General features: G+C 44.4%; 1 protein-coding gene across 6 annotated transcripts in view; it reads left to right on the top strand.

The window, feature by feature from the left end:
• OCA2 (OCA2 melanosomal transmembrane protein) overlaps window positions 1-22812 on the top strand; it is a 342139-nt gene that overhangs the window by 135259 nt on the left and 184068 nt on the right. For all 6 annotated transcript variants that reach the window (XR_010130936.1, XR_010130935.1, XM_004055869.5 and 3 more), the window contains 3 exons: window positions 5368-5515; window positions 7886-7943; window positions 11182-11290. Coding sequence is in view for 4 of the 6 variants with exons in the window: in XM_004055869.5 (XP_004055917.5) it covers window positions 5368-5515; window positions 7886-7943; window positions 11182-11290 (315 nt within the window). In the remaining 2 variants the exon portion in view is untranslated. The remainder of the gene's footprint in view (window positions 1-5367; window positions 5516-7885; window positions 7944-11181; window positions 11291-22812) is intronic.

The following is a 22812-nucleotide window of genomic DNA, read 5'->3' as shown; positions in this document are numbered from 1 at the left end:
TAGGGCACATAAATATTTAGGGTTGTTCTTTCATCTTGATGAATTAACACCTTATTATAAAAACAATCTTTGCAATCCGTGTTAATATTCTTTGCTCTGAAATATACTTTGTTGTTAATATAACAATTTCATTTTTCTCTTGACTAGTGTTAGTGCGATATATCTTTTTCCATCTTTTTACTTTTAACTTATTTATATCTTTAAAGTACGGTTCTTGTAAGCAGCATATATTAGCATCTTGATTTTTTATCTACTCTGATAGTCTATCTCTTAGACCATTTATATTTAATGTGCTTAGTGATGCGATTGAATTTAAGTGTAACATCATATTATTGTTTTGTATTTGTGCTTCATTATTACCCTTTTCTTCATTTATGCCTTCTTTTGAATTAATTGAGTATTTAAATATATTCTATATTTTCTCCTCTGTTGGTTGTTACTTTTTTGGGCTTTAATTCTGTTTTGTGATTTTAGTGACTATTATACCACTAACTTTGAGCAATATTATACCACCTAACATACAGTAGAAGAACTTAATACTAGTATAGTTCCATTTCTCTCTTTCTGGCCTAGGCTTCTTCTCCTGAGATTCCCAGCTCTGAGCTCACTACTCTAGGCTTCCCTGGAAGCCATCACCTGTGTGAGAGCACATCCCACACGGCACTTTCTTTGCCTGTTTGTAACGTGTATGTGGCCACTCTAAGTAATACCATCAGAAGTTGGTTGAGAAGCTCAGAAAGATAGAGGCTGATAGAGAGGGAAGAGATGGGATATCTGATGATGTCTCCTAGTAAGAGGCTAGGGTGGCAAAGACAAAGAGTTGAAACTTATATGGCAGAATCAGAGCTCACAATGGTGCTGGGCATTTGGGGTTTTGAGTCTTCTCTGAAGATCTTTGACATCTTTAGCTTTATTCTACAGGCCACGGGGAACTACTGGATATTTGAAAGAAGGAATTTATCTGTCTATCTTCTATTTATCTATCTGTAATCTATCATCTAATCTAGGAAATGATAGATCTAGGAAGACGATAGCTAGATAAATATCAGTCATCTTCCTATCATCTGGGAAATAGATTTATTTTGTTTTATTTTAATTAATTAATTTAAAAATGTTTAAATTATTTTTATTTTTATTTATTTTATTTTATTTCTTAATTACACTTTAAGTTCTGGGATATATGTGCAGAATGTGCAGGTTTGTTACATAGGTATACACATGCCATGGTGGTTTGCTGCACCCATGAACCTGTCGTCTGCACTCGGTATTTCTCCTAATGCTATCCCTCCCCTAGCCCCCAACCCTCCGACAGCCCCCGGTGTGTGATGATCCCCTCCCTGTGTCCATGTGTTCTCATTGTTCAACTCCCACTTATGAGTGAGAACATTCAGTGTTTGGTTCTCTGTTCCTGTGTTAGTTTGCTGAGAATGATGGTTTCCAGCTTAATCCATGTCCCTGCAAAGGACATGAACTCATCCTTTTTTATGGCTGCATAGTATTCCATGGTGTATATGTGCCACATTTTCTTTATCCAGTCTGTCACTGATGGGCATTTGGGTTGGTTCCAAGTCTTTGCTATTGTGAACAGTGCTGCAATAAGCATACGTGTGCATGTGTCTTTATAGTAGAATGATTTATAATCCTTTGGTTATATACCCAGTAATGGGATTGCTGGGTCAAATGGTATTTCTGGTTCTAGATCCTTGAGGAACTGCCACACTGTCTTCCACAATGGCTGAACTAGTTTACAGTTCCACCAACAGTGTAAAAGTGTTCCTATTTCTCCATATCCTCTCCAGCATCTGTTGTTTCCTGACTTTTTAATGATCATCATTCTAACTGGAGTGAGATGGTATCTCATTGTGGTTTTGATTTGCATTTCTCTAATGACCAGTGATAATGAGCCTTTTTTCATATGTTTGTTGGTCGCATAAATGTCTTCTTTTGAGAAGTGTCTGTTCATATCCTTTGCCCACTTTTTGATGGGGTTGTTTGTTTTTTTCTTGTAAATTTGTTTAAGTTCTTTGTAGGTTCTGCATATTAGCCCTTTGTCAGATGGATAGATTACAAAAATTTTCTCCCATTCTATAGGTTGCCTGTTCACTCTGATGGTAGTTTCTCTTGCTCTTTAGTTTAATTAGATCCCATTTGTCAATTTTGGCTTTTGTTACCATTTTTTTTTTTTTTGAGATGGAGCCTTGCTCTGTCATGCCCAGGATGGAGTGGAGTGAAGCAATCTTGGCTCACTGCAACCTCCACCTCCTTGGTTCAAGCGATTCTTCTACCTTAGTCTTCCAAGTAGCTGAGATTACTGGCACCTGCCACCATGCCCAGCTATTTTTTTTGTATTTTAGTAGAGTCGGGGTTTCACCATATTGGCCAGGCTGGCCTCGAACTCCCGACCTCAGGTGATCTGCTCACCTTGGCCTCCCAAAGTGCTAGGATTACAGGTGGGAGATAGATACATAGATAGATAGATAGATAGATAGATAGATAGATAGATAGATAGATAGAGCAAATGGTGTTTTATGATTAAGCAGGGGCAGGTTTATAGGAAGTGACTTAGTTAAAGGTTACTAAGGAACAATAAGAATTAAGAAATGTGAGAGGGTGAGGCCTGGACAAGCAGATAACCTAGGACAGGAAGAAGCAGACAAGGCAAGAGCTGCGCCAGCATATCCTGGGCGGCTCCTGAGGCTCACACTACCCTAGCGTATGTTTATCTATGATATATCTTATATCTCTTTCCAGTTTTGGAAGGCCATCTTGTAACTTACCAATGAAATTTTATCCTTTAGCATCAAACACAGATCTGACACCTGTGACACAATAATGTTAATGTGGAAATATAAAAGAGAATGATATTGACAAGACCAGGATGACATTTCAGTCTTGTGTGCCTGGAAGAGCAATTGCATTATATAAAAACTAAGAAGGTAAGGGTAGGAGAGAAACTTTATGGGAGGAAGATAAAGTGTTTAGCTATGAGTTTGCAGCACAGGGTTCAGAGGGAAATATTGGGTAGCCAGCTGGGTCTATGGTCTTGGACCTCAGCAGAGTAGACAGGGTGGGGAAATGACAGAGGAGGTGCAGAGGAAGCCTGGGAACTGATACATGGACAGGTTTTGGTAAACTGAGTTCTGGGTGAACCCTTCTGGGCAAAATCCCTCCCGACTAAATTCCTTCATAATTTGTATATTACATTCCACAACTAGGAATACAAAAGTGTACTACCTGAGTATTAATGCGTGGGTTGATCTGAGTGGAGCAGCACTTCCTTTTGGTTTTATGAGTTAGAAGGCAGGTAGGTGCTGGGTGTGCATGAAGGTGGCTGAGGCTCCACTGGAGAGTAAGCACCTGCAGTAGTCGCACAGAGACTGGGAGGCCAGCTCCACCAACATAGCCTTGGTTCCCAGGCTTTGCTTCTCCAAACATAAGGGCATGGAGAGACTTCCAGCCCGCACCCAGGGGCTGGCACCAGAGATGAACCATGCAGATGTGTGAGCACTTTAAAGCTGATCAGCTGCTTCAGAAAGTGGCCCTTCACCGTGATGCCTTTAGAGAATGGCTGGAAAGTCTCTGGTACTTTATGGACGGGCTTTTAGCAAGATTTAGAGCACTGGATGAAATACGGGCTCTGTCTGAACTTACATTGGAGACCTTCCACAGATGGTGTTTTTGTGTTCAGTGTTTCAGAGAGTGAGTTCATTAGTTTTTTCCTTCACTTCCTCTTCCCCTTTCTTTTTATGTTATCATAGCCTCATAGGTGGTTTAACAAAGTGTGAGACTTTTCAAGAGGAAATTTTGGATCTGTTTCTCTGAAGAGGGCTTTGAATTATACCCAAGTTCCTTTTATTTTAGTAAGCTACAAAGCATCCATATGTACTGAATGAAAACATATTATGTATCTTAGTTCTAAAGGTTTTCGTCTTGGTAGGGCTGAAGCTTTAGAGAAAGCCATGTGCTAACTGAAATAGTTCTGGTGCTCCCAGGCTCTGCGCATTCTCTCTGAGTCACGACATGCTTCGTTTCCAGACTGCCTCCCTCTGCCTAACTCATCTTTGTTGTTGCAGTAGGTCTGCCACGCAGTGGGTGATGAGCACTCACGTACTGAACAGAAGGGGCTTAAAAGGTGGCGTTTTCCCATTCCACTGAACCCACGATGTTCATGCTGCTTCCCAGGTCTTCGGGTGATCACCATGCCTTGAATCTGCCCCGAGCTGCTCTTCCAGTGCCCCAGCGCCTGCTTGAAAGGCTTTGTCTTTTCATCCTATCTTTAATTCTTGCGATAGGCAGTGTGGAGCATTGCACGTAAGGGATGGTTCATGAAAATATTGTGCTTTCTTATATTCTTTTAATGGATATTTTGAGAAACATATGTAATGTTTTTAACAGTAAAATAGAGGTTAAATGTAGGTTTTCATGAAATATTTGAATATCTTAAGAGGCAATGAATTGACACATCATTTCCTCTCTACTCTTCTCTATCAAAAGGTGTCTGAATTCAGTGATGGGTGAAAATTCTGCTCATTCTATAGATTTCAGCATCTCATCAAGTCATCTACCTCTCTCTCTCGCCTGTGTCAGAGACAGCTCAGTGGCGCCTGGTTGGAGGGCGCCTCCCTGTCTTCTGCTGCTTACCAAATGCCCTGCTGGAGAGCCCTGAGCACCTTCTCCTGAGAATTACACTTGTGTTTTCAATTTTCACTAGATCTGCTCCTGAAACCCCTCAAAGATTGAACAATGTCTAGATTTTGGCTGGAAGCAGATCCGAAATATTTCCTGCAAGAAGGGGAAAGGTTGTTGGGTGCTAGCTTTGATGTGTTTGTTCAAGAAAGGAATTTATTCTTCACTGAAAGTGTTGAAATTGTGTTACTTCGCTTTCGTGATAATTTTTTTTTTATTACACTTTAAGTTCTAGGGTACATGTGCACAACGTGCAGGTTTGTTACGTAGGTAGACATGTGCCATGTTAGTGTGCTGTACCCATTAACTCGTCATTTATATTAGGTATATCTCCTAATGCTATCCCTGCCCCCTACCCCCACCCTACAACAGGCCCTGGTGTGTGATGTTTCCCTTGCTATGTCCAAGTGTTCTCATTGTTCAATTCTCACCTATGAGTGAGAACATGTGGCATTTGGTTTTTTGTCCTTGCAATTTGTGATAATTTTTAAATGTCGGCTTTGTCGTCTGGGCTCCATTGCAATAGCTCAGGTGCTGAGAAGCTCTGGGTGACCCTGGGCTACCTACGCGTCTCGAGTGTGTGTCTGCTCTGTCAGGCATCGACTGTGTGGGGAACAGAGGAGGGTGTTGCTGATATCTGAGGTCATGGGAGACCCAAGCTTCGCCTTCCTTTCTCTGCAGAACTGAAGCACGAGATTCATGTCTGGCGCCTGACTGCTCAGCGCATCAGCCCGGCCAGCCGCGAGGAGACGGCTGTGCGCCGTCTGCTGCTGGGGAAGGTGTTGGCACTGGAGCACCTGCTCGCCCGGAGGCTGCACACATTCCACAGGTACCGGGCGGGGTCCTGCTCAGACTGTGCTTGGTGTGCAGCAGAACATTCCATGGGCCTACAAAATAGCGACATTAGCTGTATACTAATACGTGATATTTAGGTGATGCACACTGTGCTAAGCCTCTTATAGTACATTTTATCTAACCCTCACTGAGCTCTGCAGGGGGTACACAGCCGAGTTTAAGGACCAAAAAAACAACACAAAACCAGAGGCTCGGAGAATTTGAGCAGCGTGCCCAGGGTTGTGCAGCTTGGAAGGAGTGGCACTGGGGATGGAGCTCACACTGTCAACCACTGGGCTGTCCCATCTCTCTACATTGTAATTGTTGCACGACAAAAACCAAAAACCATTAATGCAAAGACTAATCTGACAAAATATTCTGCCAGCAATTGATTTTCAGGCACCTGAAAGAATATGAAAGCCCCACTCAATTTGTTTCCTGGCATTCGTTGTTAATCGAAGCTGAGACTTAAAGGGTAACCATGAATTGGTAGTTTTTCTCCTTGCTATGACATGGTGCTGAGTTCCAAGCAGTCTTTGTTCTGGAAGCTCAGACAGAAGAAGCAGGAGCCTGGTGACCCCCCAAGGGATGCTGAAGCTGAAGCGTCCCCACAGCTGAGCTGAGAGGGGGTGGAGATGTCCATCTAGGCAAGGGGAAATGTGAACCCTTATGAACAAAATCTAGAATGGTCTTTCATGTTGCCATTCGCTGCGCACTGAGGGGTCACCCTGCATGGGTGTCTCAAGGTCTGGTCTGTTAGTGGGAGGATTCACAGGCAGTCACACGGAGTCCCACACAATCCCGGGATGAAGTGCCGGCTCAGTGCCATTGGCTTCATCCCCGGCCTGGGACCCATCTCGCCCAGTAATGCTGGAGCAGCAGGACCAGTGTCCTCAGGCCACAGGGAGCCCCTGAGTTACAGGCTGGGGAAAGAATGACCAACTTTGGCAGCAAGCACAGATCTTAAAGGAGACGCTTCATAAACTAAAGATGGAATAAATTGTGCTGGTGTTGGGTGTTAAAGACACACTCAGTGCATCTCAGGTTACAAACATGAGGAAACGTGGGCTCTGAGGCTCACCACGTTCCCATCAGCTCCTCTGGTGTTAGTCACACATGAGGAAACAGACCTGGGGAGGGCGTGGCTTCCCAAGGCCACACAGTTGCTGAGAAGCAGATTACCATGAGGGTGTCCTAAAGCAAGGTCGAGCTCTGCAGGTTTTATATTTTTGAGACAGAGTTTCGCTCTTGTTCCCCAGGCTGGAGTGCAGTGGCATGATCTCGGCTCACTGCAACCTCTGCCTCCTGGGTTCAAGCGATTCTCCTGCCTCAGCCTCCTGAGTAGCTGGGATTACAGGCATGTACCAACCCTCCTGGCTAATTTTGTATTTTTAGTAGAGACGGGGTTTCTCCATGTTGGTCAGGCTGATCTCGAACTCCCAACCTCAGGTGATCCGCCTGCCTCGGCCTCCCAAAGTACTGGGATTATAGATGTGAGTCACCACACCCGGCCTGCAAGTCTTATTTTTACATTTTCTTTTTAAAAATTGTCCTTAGAATCATTCGACTGTGTCTGCTGTGATTTCTTACAACCCAGACTGCCTGTGTGGTCAGCCTCCTTTGATACTAAAACTGCATTCTTCATTGTGCAGCCCCTTTTCCCTAATTGGTGTGGGAGGAAGTCAGCCAGGAGGGGTGGGCTGAGTCAGAAACATGAAAAAGGAGAGGCAAGTGGGAGCCACTGAAGGGGCTGAAACAGGCGGGAGGAGACCACCCCGGCAGGAGCAGCACGGACAGAAAAGACTTCAAAGCCGATCTTCCCCAACTGCTGGCCTCAAGTGATCCTTCCCCCTCGGCCCCTCAAAGTCCTAGGATTTCAGGCGTGGAAGTGATCATCAATTGATAAAAATCAACATTAAAGCAAGTGACATTTCTTTTACCACGTTTTTCTTTAGTTGGTTGTAATAGTTGTATAGGTTCAGTGCCCTCATTTTGGAAACAAAGAGATTCAGGACCGTAGAAGTGTGCATAAAGAGGAAAATAAAGAGACTGACGGTTGCTGCCCTCCTCCACACACTGCTGCGGGGTTTTCGTGAAGCTTCCCCTGCGCAAGCTGTCACACGTACCTCCTCACACACACTCCTTTCATCATTCAGGTCATTATATGTATTTTTTTGGGAAAATAGAGAGTGAGCACCTTTTCCAGCCAACAAATGAAGCCCCACCGGCCCCCCATGACTAGTCCTGCCAGCCAGGCTCCAAGCCACAGACCGCGTCCAGGCACGAAGCGCTGGGGACTGCTGCTCCCCGATCTCACCGCGCAGCATGACCAGGGAAGTAATGAGTCTCTTCTTTTCTCTTTTAGACAGATCTCACAAGAGGACAAAAATTGGGAGACCAATATCCAGGAACTCCAAAAAAAGGTACCCAGCTTTCTTTTCTCAGGGATTTCTGATTCACTTCTCCAAGAAGAGAGTGAGTGATGCCTTTTCCTTCCCTCACGTGACTGAACGCCGTTTCTCTTTTTATTTCTGTGGTTATACACAAGACGTTGAGGTTTATGTGTATGAGTGGATGGGGAAAAATGTTTTCCGGATACAGCAGGCTGATTTTGTGAGGACGTGGAAAGCAAACATCCTTATAGAGCCTTTCCCTGTCCCTGCACGTTGCAGGGCCCGCCCTCTGAGCGGGTGTCCCTGACCACCAGCCCGCTCCTGGCCCTGAAGGGCAGGCCCAAGGTTCACACTTTGCGGAGGGGAGACCGGCGAGGCATGCTGCATGAAGTGGAGCAGCTTTAGAGACAGACATAGGATGCGTGAGTGTGCTGCCGATGGCTCTGACTTCCTGGGGCAGAGCTTGTTTTGTTTTGTTTTGTTTTGTTTGGCTCATTCTTCCATGGGGGTGGACTTTCTCAGCCCATTTATGAACACAGAGGACCCCTTCCCAGTCGAGAGAGCTCTGCTCAAGATCTGCTAGGAGTCATTTGCATCTCAGTGACATTTCAAATCTATGCAGTTTGTTTTCTAGGGAGAGATTGAATACCCACTCTAATTGTGATGGGCACACTCTCCGTGCGAGTCAGGTGTTTCCTCACAGGGCTTCAGCACACCTCACATCTATCGTGCTTATTTTCCATAAAGATGTTGGATGCAATCTGATGAGGTGCCTCAGTGCCTTCACACTCTGTCCCATGTGGATGGCCAGGGTTAGAAAAGAAAGGTGTAGCTGTGATACTCTTGCAGGCCCCAAGTTCATACAGATTATGCCTGCCTTGCTAGATTGTGGTGTTTTAGTCATGAGTTGGAGAACTGTGTGCCTCTCTGTACACCTGGACGAGGAATACAGTGAGATGAAATGGAGAGGTAAGGCTTGGCAACATCCCTGTATCACATCTAAGAATTCTTACAGAAATGACCCTAGGGGTGTGTGTGTGTGTGTGTGTATGTATGCCATGGAATACTACTCAGCCATAGAAAGGAATGAAATAATGGCATTCACAGCAACCTGGATGGACTTGGTGACCAGTGAAGTAACTCAGGAATGGAAAACCAAACATTGTATGTTCTCACTTATAAGTGGGAGCCAACCTACGAGGACACAAAGGCATAAGAATGATATAATGGACTTTGGGGACTTGAGGGGAAGGGTGGGAGTGGGGTGAGGGATAAAAGACTACACATTGGTTACCGCGTACACTGTTCAGGCTATGGGAGCACCAAAAATCTCAGAAATCACCACTAAAGAACTTACCCATATAACCAAACATCACCTGTCTTCCTGAAACCTATTGAAATAAGAAAAACAAACAAACAAAAAGAAAACAGAAAAAAAGACCTCAGGTATCCAGAAGGAGCAAATTTGAATGATATCCCCAAAAAACCTCCACTTCCATGAGCTGCAGGATGCTGGAATGCTCTTTGACCTGCCTCCTCCTCCACCTCCAATCTTTGCACTGGCTGTGGCAATAGCCACTTTCTGTGGTTGCTGCGACCTCAGGGAAGGTTTTCAGTGCCTCCCCTCATGCCTGGTGAGAACCCGCATCACTCTCCTCTGAGCATTTCAAATCTTTTTCCTGCCATGCTCCTTTGGCCCTAATTCTTCAGCACAGAATCATGTAGGAAAATCGGCCTTCCCCAGAGGGGCGACAGGGAAGATGAGAAGGGGCTGGCCCAGCCATGAGCCTTCACAGTGGGCAGGGAGGGGCAGATGCTCACCAGTGGCCCCATTGCACATAGAGGAGGGGCTGTGTCAGCTGTTGTGACACAGAGGGCCTTGCATGTGTTTTTGATGGCAGCAGCTTTACCTTTGTGACCAGAGGAAGCAAGAGAGAAAATCTCTTTGTAGCTCTAGCTCTACCTCTGTGTGTCTATATCTATGTATCTATATGTCTATATCTGTCCAAATCCAGATAGCTATAGATCACTATGATGGTAGGTATCTAGATCCACCTGCATCCACGAAGCTACAGACATTGACATTCGTCATCATTGCTGTCTCCATCTAATCCACCTAGACAGATTAGACAGATGGGTAGACAGGTGTGCTGGTGGGACCAGACTCAAGAAAGGATCTGATGCTTGCCAGGCGTGGTGGCTCACACCTGTAATCCCAGCACTTTGGGAGGCAGAGGTGGATGCACTGCTTGAGCCCAGGAGTTCAACACCAGCCTGGGCAACATGGTGAAACCCTATCTCTACTAAAAATACAAACACTAGCTGGGCATGGTGGTGCACACCTGTAGTCCCAGCTACTGGGAAGGGAGGCTGAGGTAGGAGGATCATGTGACCCTGGGAGGCGGAGGTTGCGTTGAGCCAAGACTGTGCCACTGCACTCCAGCCTGGGTGATAGAGTGAGACTGTGTCTCAAAAAATGAAAATAAAAATAAAAATAAATAAATAAATAAATGAAAAAAAGAAAGAGAAAGGACCTGGTGCAGTTATCCTTTCACACAGTGGGCCGGCATTCACACTGGGACCTTGTTAACAGGGCAGGCCTACCAGGTGCCCATCTATGTGTGCTTCCCTGCCCTGGCCCCACGCAGCCATGGCCTGTGGAGCACAGTACCCTTGGGGCCTCAGGGAGAGCCCCGTCTCGTGCTGACTCCTAGGTACTCCTAGGTTGATGGAGGCCTTGTGGAGGATGAGGTGCCTCGGGGCCTGCCCTCCCCCTATGACCAGGTGGATTCTCGCGGGTGTCATCCCAGCGCTAAGAGTGCACCCCTTGCATTCCAAGGGCCTCGTGCATGTCGTGTAAAGAACATGGCCAGAGCCTTATCTGGGAGTCACAATTCCGTGAGAAGGCTCAGCCTCATCGCCCCACCCGCATGCTTGGCGTGGTAGAGAAAGGAACAGTGAAGACAGCATAGGCCCCTGTAGAAACGCCCCATCATCCTCTGATACCTGCCGGCCAGGTGTTTCATAACAGGGCTGTGCTACTCTTGACATCTGCTGTGTTTATCTTTCATAACGATTTTGAATGCAGTAATCCTGAATCTGTACGGGTTTCCTTGTAACACAGTAGTTTGCCATTTTCTTTCAAGTTCGAGAGGTTACATTTTTCATCCTCGTGAAATCTGTCGTGATTCCAGTTGCGTAGGTTATGACACGTTGCAGGAGTCAGAAGGTTGTGCAGAGTAAATGAGCTGTGGTTTCTCTCTTACAGCATAGGATATCGGACAGGATTCTGCTCGCCAAATGCCTGACAGTGTTGGGATTTGTTATCTTCATGTTTTTCCTCAATTCGTTTGTCCCTGGCATTCATCTTGATCTTGGTGAGTCTAATTTAGCTTTAGTTCATAGGCTTTGCCACATTCTGGATGGGAAGGTTTCAGAGCCTGTTCCCAGACACTGACTTTGCCCACAGGCAGCCGGGCTGGTGGGAGGCCAGAGAGGACTGAGATGGAGCGTGGGCAGCCTGCCCTGGGAAGAAGGGCGCCTTTCCTTTTGGTTTCCTGGGCAGGAGGGAGGGAGAGAGAGATGCATCTCCGGCCCCTTAGACTCTGTGCCATGGGTCCTCAGCCCCTCCAGGGATGACCATGAGGAGGAATATAGAGTGGGCACTGTCATGTCTATTGTAGTTAATAACCACATCTTTACATGGTTCCCAGAAGAGACGGAGCCACATGGGCAAGGCCAGCGCTGCCGTCTGTGCCGCCTGCCATGCCAGTTAGGTGACAGCCTGTTTGGGAGAGCCCTGGCGAATGGCCGGTGCTCTGCAGGGCCCACTTGCCTTGTCTGAGGGTGCATCTGGCGCATGAAACTGTTCTCCCACTGTCCGCCATTGGTTTCTCTTCTCCCATGTTCACCACACCCATGGCTCTCAGACCTCTTCACTTTCTCTAGCCTGTGTCGTGGCCAGGACCTATCCCCACCTGAGATGTGGCTCTCTCAGGGGGAGCTCACCACAGAGCTTGTCAACCCCTGGCCTCCTCCACCCTCCATAAACGTTCTCCACTCTCCCAGGCGTTTCTTATCAATTTCACAGTTATCTCCATTGGTATCCTTATTGAAAACAAAACAAAAGCCACCCCAGATGAAAGTGTAGGTTTATAAGAAGCATAAATTTGAGGTGGTGTCACAGTCTTTTCTTTTACCAGAGCTTTACCTATAGTTTTCCTTCAAAAGTGAGCTCTGCTAAGATGGTTAAAATACCCAACTTTTATCTTATTTTGTATAAAACCTTGGTTCACTGTGAAATTTGAGGAGTGCAGCTGCCGCAGAAAGTGAAGCCTCTTCATTTTGTAAAATAGATGGATAATGCCTCAAGCTTCAGCGATTCACACCACATCATTGCTTCCGGGGTTCCTGGAAACCATCAGACATTCATGGGCTAGAAGTTGGTTTTCCTTTTCTCTTATATAAAAAAGCCGCATTTCTAGATTCTCACACAACACATGATGTATGTGCTTTTGACTGGAGGTCCAGCTTTGTGTTATGTATTTGCAGCCCCTCCATTTCTTTCTCTTGATAATCTCAAATCCAACTTGCCAGGTGGCCTGGGCTTGGTTCAAGCTGGCAGGTATTATTTATCCACACCTGAGAGCTGATCTGTTTGGAATCCTGATGAGGTAACGATCCAAAGCTGGAGTGATAACGATTTTGTGAATTTCAATTGTATTTGGTGGATTACATCTAGAAATTGCTGCAGTGTAATTATTTTTAATTACACCTCAGGCCTAACGTAATTTTAACATTAGAAACCTTAATGACTACAAGAATGTTAGGTGGTCACCACTGGTAATTAAACAAATTTAAAAAACTAGTGTTTTGTGGGCAGAGAGGTTCCATTAGGTGTTCACAGACAATTTTGCTCCTGATTTTATTTGAGAGTCTACTTTAAAGGAACATGGCAGGCATTTTAAAAACTAAAAAGATATAAGAGCTTGCATTCAATTTTATTAACATTTGGCAACAGTCTTTGTATTAAAAACAATACTTTAGTACTTAAAGTCACATCTTTAACTATATGGACTTAAAAAATGTTGGTTACTATGAAACTTTTAGCCTGCAAGTCTACGTTTTTTTTACAAAATGTCTCATCTCCTTTTGTGTGGTTGTTACATCTGTGAATGATGGACATGTTTATTTTCTGCTTTTCAATCCTGTTTTGTTTTTAGTTGGGGCTTGTGTTCAGGTAATTTTATCTGGGGATCCAGATACTGCATATTTATCAAGATAGGTTAGGTTGACTAGGAGAAAAGTTTGATTGGCATGTATTTTAATGGAATACAGTTTCCTTAGAGTTATAAGAACTTTTCTGATAGAACAAGGGCAAAATGGATACAAGATCTTCCCGGGTCTTCAGCCAGTAGCAATGTGATCATTTATCTTTGGTGAAGTTCTGTTTTCTTTTTAATTTTTTTTAAATGTAACAGTGTTTTTTTAAATTTTTTTGAGACAGAGTCTCACTCTGTTGCTCAGGCTGGAGTGCAGTGGCGCAATCTCAACTCAGTGCAGCCTCTGCCTCCTGGGCTCAAGCAATTCTCCTGCCTCAGCTTCCTAAGTAGTTGGCATTACAGGAATGCGCCACCACACCCGGCTAATTTTTGTATTTTTAGTAGAGCTGGAGTTTCACTGTGTTGGCCAGGTTGGTCTCAAACTGCTGACCTCAGGTGATCCTCCCGCCTCAGCCTCCCAAAGTGCGGGGATTACAGGCACGAGCTACTATGCCCGGCCAGAAGTTCTGTTTTCAATGTGTCCTGCTGTGTAAGTTGAGCCTCGTTCAATGTGATGTCATATGATATGAAATGATGTCGTATCACACGATGTACATCACGTAACATGTGACATCATCTAATACAGCGCACACACTGTACACTACGTGACATTATAACAATGTAATTTCATATAACATAGGGTGCTATCATATAAAAATGTGCATTGTGAAACAAAATGTGACATCAGATAACATTCCTTCATTTAGGAATCCTAACCTAGACATAGCATTGACTCTTTCTCTTTATTTTTTTTTTAATTATCATAGAGCAAAACTGACTTTTCCTTTGAATGTAGCATTCTATGGATTTTAACACATAGGTAGGTTTGTGTAACTGCCACTGCAGTCAGAGCACAGGCCAGCTCCGTTACAGAACTTACTCAGCTGTCCTTTTGTAGCCACCCTGCCCCGGTCCTGGCAAGGACTGATCTTGTCTCCATCACTATGGTTTTGTGTTTTTGGGGCTGTCCTATACATGGAATCAGATCGTATGCCACCTTTCGAGACTGGCTTGTCTCACACAGTGTAATGCCTTTATGGTTCACCCAAGTTGCTGTGTGCATCAATGGTTCATGTTTGGCCGGGCACAGTGGCTCATGCCCGTAATCCTAGCACTTTGGAAGGCCGAGGAGGGTGGATCGCTTGAGCCCAGGAGTTCGAGACCAGCCTGGGCAACATGGCAAAATCCCGTCTCTACAAAAAATACAAAAATTAGCTGGGCGTGGTGGTGCACGCCTGTAGTCTCAGCTACTTGGGAGGCTGAGGCAGGAGGATTGCTTGAGCCTGGGAGGTGGAGGTTGTAGTGAGCTGAGATTGCACCACTGGGCTCAGCCTCGATGACAGAGCCAGATTATTTCAGAAAAACAAAAAACAAAAAACAAAAAAAACCCCAAAAAACAAAAAAACTACTCCAGACACTTCTGAGCACATGGTTTTCTGTGAACTTAGGGTTTTATTCTCTGGGTTGATTTCCTTCTCTTGAGTGGCACTGCTGTGTCATACGGTGGGTGTAGATTTTATTTTAAAAGCAGCTGCTGCCCTGTTTTCTAGCAAGGCCAACCCCGTTGCGTTCCCATAGCATGTATGGGAGTTCCAGCTGCTTCACACCCTTGCTGGCACATGGCACAATGAGAATCCCCCTGGAGTTCCACAGCACCTTATGTGAACCTTAAATATATTCTTATGATTTCTTTCCTCATCTGTCCTCTGTCCTCCCCCTTCCCAGCTAGACTCAAGGACATGGTCTGTGTGTCTGCATTTCCCCTCCCTGGTGCCTGCTGCTAATGCCTGGTTCGTTAGTAGAAGCAAGGTGTAGGTTTTCAGGATGCACGAACAAACTTCTCATTGCTGCTCACAGATTCCAACTTAACTATTGTGGGAATTTCCTATGTGGCTGACCCAGCCTGGGGCACAGCCTGAGGCAAAGGCTCACATGTGTGTTCTTCATCCGGGAGCTTCATCCCAGAGAAGAGGAGTGAGGGATGGGGGCTGGGCAGTGAGGAGAGCGAGCGCAGGCACCACTGCCCCAGCGTGCTGGCCTTTGTGACAGGCCACTGGGGCTCCATCCTGCAAGGCTGCCTGAGTGGAGGTACCAAATGCACCTCAGGGCTGTCTGTGGGGTTGAGTAGAGCAAGAAGGAATGTTTACTGGCTGGTGCGCGTGGCCCATAGGTCACAGCTCCTTCCTGTGGGATGCCAGAGTGCATGTATCCAGCTGCATGTGCTGAGGCCATGCGACCGCACCCACAGGGCGGCCCAGGCGGAGAAGGCATCAGGGGCATGGGCTCCAGGGCAGAACTTTCAGGTGCATCTGTGTGAGGGTTGTCGGGCCACACGGAGCTGGCTGTGGTGACAGAGAGGAGAGCCCTGAGGGACCCAGGGGGTGTGCAAGAGGTGGCACAATGGCAAAGAAGGGTGAGCAAGGGCTAGGTTCACAGTTCACACCCATCTGGCAAAGAGGTGGCTCCCAATGTGCAGGGACCATCACCTCACAGCACAGCAGGACCAAGCCCAGCCTGGGCGCTGGCTCCACAGAGGTCTGCAGTCCCTGCATGAGGCCCTTAGTGCCAGATGGGTTTCATAGGGGCCAAGGGAGAGCTTTCCCCTTGGGCCTCTCGAGTTTTGCTGAAAAACCAACTCACAGAAGGCAGAGTAATAGGAGAAAAGGCATACACATTCATTTAACATGTGTACACAGGAGCCTTCAGAATGAAGACCCAAAGATACAGGAGAAATTGTTCATGTTAAAGCTTAGGTTCAGCCAAGTGTGGACAGCCATGTAGAAATGGGATTGGAGAAAAAGTGTATGATTGGGTACTGATAGACTGAGTGGGAAACCCGGCAGGGCCTGTCTGTCCAGGGTCCTCCTGGCCTCTCTGAGTGGCACTCCTTCCTTCTGAGTGTGGGGCAGGCCCCTTTCTGGAATGGGGGTTGTAGGACCCACAGTCAAACAAGGCAGGCCAGACAGTTTCTTCATGGCCAGTTTTCACACAGAAAGGCAGAGGGAAAATGAGAATAACACTTTAGGTTTTATGGCTGGCTTTGCAGAAAAGGGTTCTGGTTTCAATGACCTGCCTTGGGAAAGATTCTAGTGTCTTTGGCAGTCTCGGGGGAGAATGGGACTGAGAGATGGGCAGGCAGGAGGACGGCAGAGAAAACTTTTCTTTCTGATAAAACAAAAACTTCAGCCGAATTAAATGTAAAGGAGTTTGATTGAATGATGAACGATTCGCAAATCGGGCAGCCCCCAGAATCACAGCAGATTCACAGAGACTCCAGGGGTGCCTCATGGTCAGAACAAACTTATAGACAAAAAAGGTAAAGTGACGTACGGGAATCGGAAGTGAGGTACAGAAACAGTGAGATTGGTTACAGCTCGGCGGTTGCCTTATTTGAACACAGTTTGAACATACAGCAGCCTATGAGTGGTTGAAGTATGGCTGCGGGGATTGGCTGACACTCAGCCATTGTTAGAGATCCATACTATTAAGTTAGGTTTTCACTTTGTCTGACTATTAAGCTAGGTTACAATTCATCCACAAGGACTCAAATAGAGAAGTACAGAGTCCTTCTCAGGCCATCGTTAGCTTGCTTTAACACTTCTGAGGCCTTCATTTTGGGGTATTGCTTTCTGAGCCCCAGAAGTTTCAAAATTCAGATTTTTTTGTGTGTTTTAGAAAGATAATTCAGTGAGCATACTGAATTTTGGATATAATGTAACACACCCTGAGAGGTTCAGGGCCAGCACCCTGTCATCCGAGCATGATTTCTGCAGTGAAACATGAATATTTACACAAAGTGGGACAAATAAAGACTGCAAACAACCTCATTCCTATTCAAGTCAGGGTTTTTTTGAATTTTTTTACATCAAAATATATAGAAAAAGTTTGCTTTTCTGAAATTAGGGTTTCAAGATTGTGGATAACTGATTATGAACCTGTGAAAAGAATCAGCGAGGCAGGCTTGAAAATGTTATCTTTGGCCTTAAAATTCAGAGCCTTGATGAGCTGTTTCCTAGGCCTCCTCCTTTGATAATTAGTTCAGAATGTACCCCAGATTCTCTCATGATGTGTTTGATTAGATTTCAGTTCTGGAAAATTTTCCATCATTATTTCCCTGATTATGGTTTGGAAATTGCTGGTCTTCTCCCTGTCCCTTGGTGTCCCTCTGGTTGAGCAATTTTATTGTTGTCTTTGTGAAAGTATTTTTAGCTACAAATAAAGCAATCTATTGGATCTGTCTTAAGCAAAATGGAGGATTATTAGAATAATAACAGGCTGACAGGCTCCAAGGACACTGGGGCCTCTTGGGGGCAGGCTCAGGAAGGAGGAAGGGTCCGGATGGAGGGCGCCCACCCACCCCGGCATCTGCAGTGCTCTGCCCTCAGCTCCTTGCTTCTCCGCGACCAGTTAGTGCATCTTTTTTCTGCTCATGGCAGAATAGTGCTTGCCTCATCAGTTTCCCAGTTTATAGGACCTCGATTTCAGCCACACACAGAGAAATGGCTATTTTGAACCCCCAATTTCCAGGCGAAGAGGAGTCTGCTTGGCCTTGTTGGTTTCTTTCATCTCCTAGCACAGGAAATTCTCAGCAGGTGGACGGGAACAAGTGGTGAGATGTGGCCTGGGGTGGCTGAGGCATACTTCTTAGAGGAGGTCACTATGAGCTGGACAGACATTCCCAAGGCTTCCTAATATATGTTCTATGCACTCTAGTTTCTAGTAAGATTCATTTCAGCTAAGCCATTCACATATCCATCCTCTCACTTATTCATGCATTTGTACAACACATGCAGGCAGTGGCCTAGGGGTTGGTTGGGGCTAGTGTGGTGAACATAAAAACCATATCGCTGCTCTCCTAGGTCGTCTTCTCTAGAAGGAAGATGGATCTGTATTTACTCTACCAGGGACTCATGTAACTGTCCAGCGGGTTCCTCTTGCCCACTGCTGAGGTAGACCAGATTTATGGAGGCAGAGTTGTTGCAGTAGGGAAGGAGTTTTACCCATGTAGGACCTGGCTAAATGGAAGACGGGAGTTGTATTATTACTGAAATCTGCCTCTCTGATTTGGAGGCTAGGGTTTTTCAAGGACAATTTTGGGGAAGAATGGCGGGGAGGGTGGTTAGGCAATGGGTGCTTGCTGCCAGTTGGTTGAGGGTGTAAATCATAGGGGTGTGGGAAATGGTTCTCCTGCATGCAGAGTCATTTCTGAGTAAGCCACAGGAGCAGTTGGCCAGTCCAGGTGGAGCCATCAGTCTCAAACATGCAAAAACCCTGAAAACGTATCTCAAAAGGCCAGTCTTAGGCTCTCCAATAGCGATGTTATCTGCAGGAGTAACTGGGGAAGTTGCATATCTTGTGACCTCCAGAATAATGGCTGGCAATCTTCTATGTCTACACTTTAGCAGAATTCAGTCTCTCCTATCCTCCTAGCCTGGTGTTCTTTGATTAGCTTTACAAATGCAATTGAGTTTTGGGGAAGGGCTGTTATCATTTAAGCTATAAACTAAACGTGTGCCAAAGTTAGCTTGCCTTAAGCCCAAGAATAATTGAGGGCAGCTTGAAGGCTAAAGGCAAGAAGGGGATTGGATAGATCAGATCTCCCTCACTGTCATAATTTTCTCACTGATACAATTTTTGCAAAGGTGGTTTCAGTCACATTAGGGCCAGCAAGGACTACACAGCTAATTTAGACACCAAGACCTTCAGAGCTCTGATGCGGAGACAAGCCAAGGGTACCAAATGGTAAAGCCAAAAATGATAATTTCCATAGTCAAGGTGTCGATGAAAAGAGTGAAACTCTGTAAATTATTTGAAGAGATCTATTCTGAGGCAAAAATGAGTGAACACGGCCCATGACACCACTCCAGGAGATCCTGAGAACATGTACCCAAGGTGGTTGAGTTACAGCTTGATTTTATACATGTTAGGAGGACAGAAGTTACAGGAAGATATTCACCAATGCATGTAAGGTGTGTATTGGTTCAGTCCGGCAAGGCGCGACAACTCGAACGAAGCAGGGGTCAGGATAAGGGCTTCCAGGTCATAGGTGGATTCAAAGACTTTCTGATTGGCAATTGGTTGAAAGAGTTATTATCTAAAGTCCCAGAATCAATAGAAAGAAGAGCCTGGGTTAAGATATGGGGTTGCAGAGACCAAGGTTTTTATCATGCAGATGAAGCCTCCAGGTAGCAGGTTTCAGAGCTCTTATCAGACCTAAAAAATTACCAGAGTCTTAGGGAAAGGTTTTGGAAAGGGAAGGGGATTCTCTACAGAATATAGATTTTCCCCACAAAAGACAACTTTGCAGGGCCATCTCCAAATGTGTCAAAGAAGCGTATTTTGGGGTAAAATACTTTGATTTCTTTCAGGGCCTGCTGTCTGTCATGTGATGTTATACTAGAGTCAGGATGGAATTTGGTATCTTATTGCTACATCTATTCTATCAGTCTTAAGATCCCTGTTTTAATGTGAATGCTGGTGAGTTGTGTCTGAATTCCAAAGGGAGTGGGGTACAGTGAGGCACGGCTGACCCCCTTCATGCCCTGAACTAGTTTTTCAGATTTCTTTGAAATGTCCTTGGCTGAGAGGGGGTCCGTCAGTTGGTTGAGGGGCTTAGAGATTTGTTTTTGGTTTACAAAGTTACAGATGAAAGGCCTAATGAAATCCACAAAAGAAATGAGGAGCTCTTACTGGAAAGGCTTTGGCGTATTAGAAAATAGCCCTGATATATGTAAACTATTTAAGGCAGTTATTACATACAGTTTGTGTTAACCTGATAATAAAAATATTTACATCCCTGGATGGCTCTATTCTAATTTTCATCAAATATTCATCTTAGATGAATGTAAATATCCAAGAGATTATTTCAGAATGATGATAAATATAATATAATGCAATATAATGTAACATAATGTAAAGTAATATAATATGGATCTTGGATTTATAAGTCAATTAGAATAATTAGCTGCTTTCCTTACTATCCTCACCATGGCTAAAATTACCAAATTTCATCATAACACTGAAGAAATGAAATCATGGGGGAGAGAGAATGACTCAGTTTTTTAAAAATGGAGATATAGAATTCATACAACATAAAATTTATCTTGCAAAATTATATCATTCAGTGTATTTTAGTATATTCACAAAGTTGTACAACCATTGCCAGTATCCAATTCCAGAACACTTTCATCATTCCCCAAATAATCTTATACCCATTAGTAGTCACTCACACACTGTTTCCCCCTTTTCCCCAACCCCCAGACCCTGGAAACCACTAATCCTACTTTCTGTTCCTGGATTTGCCTATTCTGGACATCTCATTTAATGGAATCATTTAACATGTGGTCTTTTGTGTCCAGCTTCTTTCACTTAGCATAACATTTTCAAGGTGCATCCGTGTTGCATCATGGATTAGTGCTTTATTTCATTTGGCTGTATGATATTCATATATATGTTTTCTATTAAACTATGTATATTATATATGCAAATCATATGTATTATGTATATCATATGTATATCATATATAATATCATATATATATCATAATATGTAATATGTATCACAATTTATTTATCCATTTATTAGCTGTTTGACCTAGGAGTGGAATTGCAAGGTCATATGCAACTCTCTGTTGAACTTTTAGAAACCCTGCCTAACTGCTTTTCCAGAGCAGATGCACCTTTACATTCCCGGTGGTAATGCATGAGCGTTCTGATTTCTCCACACTTTCACCAGCACTTGTTATTGTGTGTGTCCTTGATTATGCTCATCATACCAGGCGTGAAGTGATACTTCATTACAGCTTTGATTTGCATTTCCTAGTGATGAATGACATTGAGCATCTTTTCATGTGCTTATTGGCCATTTATGAAATGCTCTTTTACTAAATAACATGTGAACTTGTTTTTTCCATCTGTTTGGAAATTTCAGCTGTGATTTACATTAACAACAGCCTTCTTTTGCTATGAAGGAGATTTGTTCCTGACTCTGGAGCATTTTTACCCATTTGAATCTCCCTTCCTGAGCATCATGCACACATATGAGGAGGAGGAAGGCCAGTGTCTCTCCTCTAGTTGCTTAAAACCGCAGCCTTGCCAGGAGCCTAGTGAAGCATTTCATAGGGTTGGTCATGATTCTCCACATGCGGGGATTCATCGTTGGTTGCGGTCTCCTTTTATTAGCTCCAAAATGTTTTCAATAATGCAGCCAGTATCCTCCATTGAGTACCCACAGGTTAATGAATTTGGGGGTAGAGCAAATCCATTTAATGACTGTTTCTCACTTCATTTTTCATTCCAAATGGCTTGCATCACATAGGTCTGCATATAACAGTAAGACTGCGAGATTTTTAAAAGGTTGGATAATTTTGACGGAGTACCACATTAGCTTTTAAACTGTGGATTTTTCAGAAATGTTAGTGGTCTCTATTTGAATAAAAATATCGGTGAGTTATGGGTGGGAGAGTAAGGTGTTAGATACGCATTCATCAAGAGATTGTTAACATTCTCACATTGAATGATTACTACTTACAGTTTTTTCATTGGTCATTACCCTTAACATTCTACGTTGTCTCAATATATATTAACATTTTTCTATGTAAATTATATTTTCCCCTTAGCATTAATAAGAAAGACAATCTTTATATTCACTATAGAAAACCAAGTCTGGAGAAATCACAGCTACAGAATTATTAGAAATATTGGGACCAAGAGATTCTTCCTTTCAGGGCTCAGGATATCCCTAACTTTGCAGTCACAATGCTAAGAAGAGTTAGGTTGTGTCAACATTTTCACTTGCTTGTCTGAAGCTACACTGTGGTCACATTTAAATTCCTCAACATTAATAATCTGAAGAAGAATTTAAATAAATTATGAGAGAATAGTGCTGTGGCCATTCACTTCTCAAACTTTTAATAATAAAAAGCAGTTTTTTGGTGATGTTTATGATGTGCATTTGTGGAAATTAGGTATTCCATTGCTAGTGAATGACACAGTTAATTGGAGCAAAACTGAACAACTGCAAACATGACTGACCTAATTTTTCTTTCAACGTTTGCAAACAGACCAGATGACATATAGTCTATCCGTTTGATATTTTCTTGTGCCGGATGTATCAGGATAGGATAGGCTTTGCTGAGTAAAACACTGGCCCTGCTGTCTTGGAAGCTTGACACAACCACAGTTTTTCTTGGTGACATCTTTAGTGCTGATCAGTAGGGTCCCTGCTGGACAGAGACACTGGCGTTTTGTGATGCCACCATAGCAACAGCAGCTTTCAGGATCATCTTGGCAAGGAAGAGACAAGGGATAGAACTGACAGCTGCCTGTAAATGCCAGGCTAGGAAAGTGTGTCTCATTTGCTCATGGCCCAATGGCCGGGTTGGTCTTGTGGCTTCACCTAACTACAGGGCTGGAAACCTTCCTGGGGGTCCAGTAGGGAGAAGAGTGACAGGTGTGGGGAGCTCTGACAAGCTACTAGTGAACCGATATACAAAACACCTCCTACACGATTTGTTAAGGGTTTTACATGATATGATGTTTTATCTGGTACTTTAGAATATTACATAGTGGCCCACCAGT

This window comes from Gorilla gorilla, chromosome 16, assembly GCF_029281585.2.
Source record: "Gorilla gorilla gorilla isolate KB3781 chromosome 16, NHGRI_mGorGor1-v2.1_pri, whole genome shotgun sequence".
Lineage (NCBI taxonomy): Eukaryota > Metazoa > Chordata > Mammalia > Primates > Hominidae > Gorilla > Gorilla gorilla.
This window is presented reverse-complemented; position numbering and strand designations above follow the sequence as displayed.